Source organism: Suricata suricatta, chromosome 10 (assembly GCF_006229205.1).
Source record: "Suricata suricatta isolate VVHF042 chromosome 10, meerkat_22Aug2017_6uvM2_HiC, whole genome shotgun sequence".
In the NCBI taxonomy this organism is placed as follows: domain Eukaryota; kingdom Metazoa; phylum Chordata; class Mammalia; order Carnivora; family Herpestidae; genus Suricata; species Suricata suricatta.
In genome coordinates, this window is record NC_043709.1 from 122,871,386 (window position 1) to 122,878,091 (window position 6,706).

Consider the following 6,706-nt stretch of genomic DNA (forward strand, 5'->3'; position numbering starts at 1 on the left):
AGAAAATCACAAGTCATTTACCAAAAAATCTCCTAGAATAAGTGAGTTCAGCAAGGTCAGAATATAATATAAGCCAAAAAATTCCAAGCAAACAAACAAACAAACAAAAAAACCCACATCTATTTCTAAATACTAGCACAGGGACACCAAAGTTAAATATACAATGCCATTTACAATCATTCAATAAAAGAATTAAATACTTATGCATATCTTGCAAAACATGTATAGGATGTGCTGAAAATTGCACAACACTGATGAAAGAAATCAAATATCTAAATAAATGGACTGAAACATTCAACACAGTAAAAATGTCAATCTCTCCAAATTGATACACAGTTCAACAGGATTTTTTGGTACCTACAGACCAAATATTCTAAAGTTTATGCAAAAAGGCAAAGGAACTAGAATATCTAAAATAATCTTGAAAATGAAGAATAAAGTAGGAGTGACTCTTCCTGGCTATAAAACTTACACAGCTAAAATAATCAAGATTGTACTATTAACAGAGAGATAGAGATGCAGATCAATGAAACAGAGAACCCAGAAATAAATTGAGACAAATACACTCAACTGATTTTTGAGAAATGCAAAAACAGTTCAATGGAAGAAAGGCAGCTTTTTCAACAAACGTTTAGAGCAAGAGATCACTCATAGGCCAAAAACAAAACACACACACAAAAAAATCCTCAACCTACATCTCCACTTTATATAAAAATTAACTCAAAATGGATCATGGATTTCAATGTAATAAGTAAAACTATAAAAGTTTTCTTGAAAGAAAAAACACAGGAGAAATCTTTCAGATCTAGAACCAGGCAAAGAGTTCTTTCACTTGATATTAAATACATGATCCATAAGAGGAAAAACTGATAAACTGGATTTTCTCAAAATTAAATACTTTAGCTCTGTAAAAGACCACTAAGGAAATAAAAAGACAAACTATGTATCTCCCAAAGACTTGATAAATTAGTAGTGGTGCAGTTTAAGGAGGGAGAGGGGTGAATGTAAGTGGGTATCGCTATGAGATGACAAGAACAAAGGAATCCTATGGCAGTGGAAATGTTCTCTGTCTTAACTATCAATATCATGGTTGTGATACTATGCTATAGTTCTGCAAGGAGATTCCATTAGGAAAACTATGTAAAAGATACAAGGGATCTCTCTATATTATTTCTTACAACTGCATATGAATCTATAATTATCTCAAAGTAAGAAATTTAATTAAAAGAAGTTAAGAGTGGAAAGTTCAGTCATGACCAGTTATGACACAGTAACTTATGTGGAATATCTGAGTTTCTAGGACATTAACTAAATACTAATTTGTATATGCCTTAAAAGAAAAGAGTGGTATTTCCAAAGCTACTGGTAAAAGTCAAATGATTACATCTTCAAGAAAAATAATCAACACAATTCTACAGTAAGGACTTGTCATTAAAATTCCAAATTTGAGGCCTAATTCAGGTGGTATCTGTTTCTCCGTCAAAAGACCTAAATTTTCTTAATCAACAGACAAAATTATTAACAAACCAATAAGTAATTAGGGTGCACCTTCCACTTGCCAAGCACTGTCCTAGAAGTTTCCCTTCTATATTCTTCATCTCTGAGACTGAGGGTATACAGGTTTCTAGTGGAAGTGCCTTCAGCTACTGTGATAAATCCAATTACCATAATTAGAGTATTCTTAAGCTTTCCAGGCTCTAACTTAATGACTAAAAAATATTTATTTGGAATAAACCATTTACTTCTCCAACTACCCTACAAGTTCCCAACTTCCTCAATAATCAGTCTAAGTTTAGAGCAGGAAGAAATGTTCAGATGCAGCCTATTCAAAAAGGCTTCCCAACCATAGTACATGCAATTTTGTTTCAAATTGCCTAATTTTTCTTTTAAATTTTCTGAAATTTTCTACCACGATATGCTGTTTTCAAGCTTATGTTCTTACAAATGATTTGTTCATGGCACGTTTCACTTCATCAGAACCATCTGAATAGATCTGCTGAAATAATTTGTTTAAAGCTGCATCTCCCTCCAACTTCTCATTTTTTTCTTCTTCTTTGATCTCACCAACCAATTTATCCCAATTTCTTGTATAATGAGATGATGATGGATACAAGTTCTTTACATCTATGGAATAAAAAAGATAGCAGTGATTAATCAACATGTGATGATTACATCAAGAATATGTAAACTTCATGACCATGGTATAAAGAGCACCTTAACTTTAGTTCACTGAATTTCCTAACAAATGGCTGGTTTTTTTCTGTAAAGTTTACTAATTTTGAGAAAAGGAGAGAGAGAGACAGTGTTCATATTTATTTATTTATTTATTTTTGAGAGGGCCAGGGAGGGGCAGAGAGAGCAGGAGAGAAAGAATCCCAAGCAGGCTTCATGCTGTCAGCCCACAGCCCGACACACGGCTCTATCTCATGAAACATGAGATCATGACCTGAGCTGAAATCAAGAATCAGACATTTAAGCCAACGAGGCACCCCTATAATAAACGTCCTTCTGATATATACACCAGCAATCAGACTTACACTTCTACAAACTGAATCAATCAGTATAATGTAAAATCTGGGAATTTCTTTTGAGCAAAATAAAATGTATGTTTTTGGTGCATTATGCATGATTAGATTAGAAACAGATTCTTTATGTTAATAATAGAGGGACCCTGGATTGGAACTTTTGTATTTACAGAAGAGTTGCAAAGATAGTACAAAAAATATGTTTTTTATAATGATGCTTCATTAAGAAAGTTCTCTTATAAACAAGATTTTAACAAATGTTAAAAATGTGTTTTTCTTGGGGCACTTGGGTGGCTAAGTTGGTTAGCAACTGACACTTGATTTTGGCTGAAGTCATAATCTCATGGTTTCATGTATCTGAGCCCTGTGTTGGGATCTGCACACTGACCACACAAAGCCTGCTTGGGGTTCTCTCTTTCTCTGCCCTTCACCTGCTCATGTGCTCTCTCAAAATAAATAAATAAACTTTAAATAAAATATGCAGCCTAGTTTCAGAGGTATTCCTCTTTCAGAGTAAATATAAACTGAAAATATAAGTAATTATCCATACCATTAGGCAGTGAGTTAAGACTCCATCCTTTCCCCACATTAAAATATAGATTACTTTAATAGGAGATAAAAAGGAATTCTTTTCTTTTTTAATGTTTTATTTATTTTTGATACAGAGAGAGACAGAGCATGAGAGGGGGAGGGGCAGAGAGAGAAGGAGACACAGAACCGGAAGCAGGGTCCAGGCTCTGAGCTAGCTGTCAGCACAGAGCCCAATGCGGTGCCGAAACCCACAAATGTGAGATCTGACCTGAGCCGAAGTCGGAGGCCTAACTGACTGAGCCACCCAGGCACCTCAAAAAGGAATTCTTGAATGATGAAAACTACACCATGTGATAATCCAGAGCTCAGTGTCCACTAATGCACACATAAATAATAACAGTATTTGTAGAGCACGCTGGAGTTAATGGTGGCTGCTTGCAGCCAGAGAGGCTAGTGACTAGCCCAGGGGGGCTCAGGGCACTGTCAAGACTGCCCTACAGACAAAGACAATCAAGAGCACCCACATACAAATAATTAAAAAGTAACTAATCTACTTGGTAGCTATAAGAGCAGTTCTGTTTACTCTCCAGTGGAAATATAATGCAGGCACAAATATGAGCCACACATATAATTTAAAAATTTCCAGTAGCCACATTACTAAAAAGAATCAGGTGAAATGCATTTTAATAATATATTTAACCTAATATATTCAAAGCTGTATCAACTTCAACATAAAATAAATATATTAAAATATTTTATAATTTTTCTTCTATCAGGTCTTCAAAATCTTCCAGTACAACTCAATCCAGACATCATTTTCAAATGTTCAGTAGGTACAGTGGCGACTATACTGGAAAGTGTAGCTACAGAGATTTAAAAAACACCTGATTCAAAGTTTCTCTACTAATATATTAGAGGACACACTAAAAAAAAAAATACACATAGGGGCACCTGGGTGGCTCAGTTGGTTAGGCATCCAACTTCAGCTCAGGTCTTGGATCTTGTGTTTGTGAGTTTGAACCCCGTATCAGGCTCTGTGCTGACAGCTCAGAGCCTGGAGCCTGCAATGGATTCTGTGTTTCCCTTTCTCTCTCTGCCCCTTCCCCACTCCTGTTCTCTTTCTCAAGAATAAACATTAAAAAATACATATATACATATATATTTATTATTTATAAATATATTAAGACACACTAAATGTCCCCTGCCTCTCTATATCCTCTTCCTCAAAATAGTTCAGAAATGAGAAACCACTAACTGTTCATTTTGTTGTCCCATCCTTTCCCTTCACCTGCAAACCAACTGTCTCCCTGCCTATCTCCCAGCAAAATTAAACCAAACTGTAACACATCACACAGTCTTATTTAGGGTAAGCATATGGTTTTCCAATCTACTTTTCCACTACCAGTAATCCCCTCTTGATCTATGTACATTTGCACTAGTAGCCAATGAAAACAAACCAAAAAAATGCATGTTACAGTAAATTAAGAGACTAAAAAAAAAAAAAAAAAAGAGAGCTGAATTAATCCTAATGCTGACTCCCCAGAAGAATGGGAACACAGGCTCTAACTTCCACTTTACAGATAAGAAAACCATCCCAGACAGGTTAAGCAGCTTGCCCTTATCTGTAGTCTCCAGCTTGCAGGACACAGGAGTCTGACAAGCATATTAATTCCTTACAAAAATACAACAGGACAGGAGGAATAACATCTTAAATATCCAAGGCACTGGGTTTAGAAAAACTCTGCAACTTTAACACTAAAAATTCTTAAGATTTAATCTCAGAAAAATTTTAACACCTGTAGATGAAAGATAAACTACTGAGGAATGGTAACCTAACTTCCTCGCTCATTCATTAGAATATCAAATAATTGCAAAGATACCCATGTCAGCAGAGATTTTCCACGGTTAGAAGATGCAGCAACAACCAGCACCACATACATAGTTCATGTAGGACCCAGACCCAGACCCTGAGACCAGGGTTTAGTCCTTGACAATAAAACTGCCACGGGATCTTAAGCAAGCTGCTCACTCTGGGCCTGTGAAACAGGGCTGCTTTCTTCAGAAGGCTGTTGTTAGAATTCAGTGGGATACTACATTTAAAGTGTTTTTTAAAAAAATATTTGAACTATCTATAAACCTCAGCCCCCAAATCTTGGAAAGTTTACCCCAAAAGAACCACATAACATCTTTCCTATGTCTTTCAAATTAAGTGTGAAAGCAAAAGCTTTAAGAGCTTAAATACCAACTTCAAATACTTCAATACTTTAAAAAATTATGTGTTGGTGTCAATTTCCTGGTTTTGCTAATTATACCATAGACCAGTTATGATGCTATCATGCAGGGAAGCTGGAGTAAGGGTACATGAAAACTCTTATTATTTTTGCAATTCTGAGGGGAATCTAAAATTATTTCAAAATAAAATGAATGATCTACTGGCTCAGTTTTCTAAAAGGTGCCACAAGGAAATATGTTTTGTTAAAGAAGAAGTGAAAACTCTGAAAGTGGCTGAAACACGTTAACTCATTTTAGTCATCAAATCGGAACATTAACTCTAATCAAAGAGAAATTTCTCTCCTCTCATTATGAGGCCAATGCTGTAAAATACACCCTTAGATTGTAGTTCTAAAAGTGTCTAGCAGATTAAGTATTCCACTAGAAAAACACCTGTCTAATGCATACACTCAAAATTGACCCAACATAGTCTGTTCCTTAAAGGGTTAAAAACAATCAACCCTAGTTTTCTACTCCCGGGGTTTTCTGTCTTCATGACCTGTTTATGTGCACTTGGACTAAAAGAGCAATATAGTAAAATGGGTTAGATACTTTACTCTGTGAAGCCCTGAAATTTCAGGAAATTAGAGTTGACAATATGTTCTATATTCTTCTATAAGGAGAAATAAATAAAAGGGAAAGGGAAGAGGAGCAACTATTTCAGCAGAATAAATCACTAATTCACTTGCAACCCAAAAAGAAGCAATAAGAAAGGGCCAACACACAAAAACCCCCAACTGATGTCCTACACTGACTTGGTAAACAATAAATCCCAACTCCCTCAAGGTTTTTGCCCCCCATTCATTTGTATTGAGTTTAAGAAGTTAGAACCTTCACATGAAAGGCTACTTTATATTTATTCAGAGCAATCTTATTACACTCAATGCTTATCTTGGGAACATCAATAATGTAGGCAAAAAGGAAGTCCATTACTATTTAACTTCAACTATATAACACAGTATGAATTTAAGGCTGATCAAAGCCAGAAAACAAACCTGCTACAAACTGTTTTGGTGTAGGCACGTCTCCTTGCCCTTCTAGCTTTTCCCATCTCACAGCCTCTGTCTTTTTCATTTTAATTTCAATCTGGAAGAAAACACCAAACAAAACTTATTATTCAATGTAAAATATACAAAACATTAAAAAACTGCAATTTCCTCAAGCCATAAACTTTTAAAAGAATTAACAGAACCCCTGAGATAATTTCCTTAAATTATAAAAGGTTAAATTTGAAGACCTTGAAAACATTTTATTTCTACCTAAAAGCCCTCCTTCAAAAACAACATTCACACACACTATAAGCTACAATTAAGAAGAGTCTTGGAGCACCTGAGTGGCTCAGTCGGTACAGCTTCGGACTTTAGTTCAGCTCATGATCT

General features: G+C 35.3%; 2 protein-coding genes across 2 annotated transcripts in view; one reads left to right on the forward strand and one right to left on the reverse strand.

Annotated features, from left to right (window-relative positions):
* GPR158 (G protein-coupled receptor 158) overlaps positions 1–6,706 on the forward strand; it is a 410,420-nt gene that overhangs the window by 96,531 nt on the left and 307,183 nt on the right. The window lies entirely within an intron of this gene.
* On the reverse strand, positions 1,904–6,409 carry LOC115304793 (protein SGT1 homolog). Its single transcript, XM_029955111.1, has 2 exons — positions 6,323–6,409; positions 1,904–2,124 (listed from the first exon to the last, which is right to left on the reverse strand). Exons 1-2 carry the CDS (start codon positions 6,399–6,401, stop codon positions 1,931–1,933), a joined length of 273 nt encoding a protein of 90 aa, XP_029810971.1. The 5' UTR covers positions 6,402–6,409; the 3' UTR covers positions 1,904–1,930.

What these genes read in the sequence shown, in the direction of transcription:
- LOC115304793 (XM_029955111.1), bottom strand. Translation starts at nt 6,401, where the DNA reads ATGAAAAAGACAGAGGCTGTGAGATGGGAAAAGCTAGAAGGGCAAGGA. An exon ending in ACCAAAACAGTTTGTAGCAG is followed by an intron (nt 2,125 to 6,322) that starts GTTTGTTTTCTG and finishes TTTATTCCATAG; the next exon opens with ATGTAAAGAACTTGTATCCA.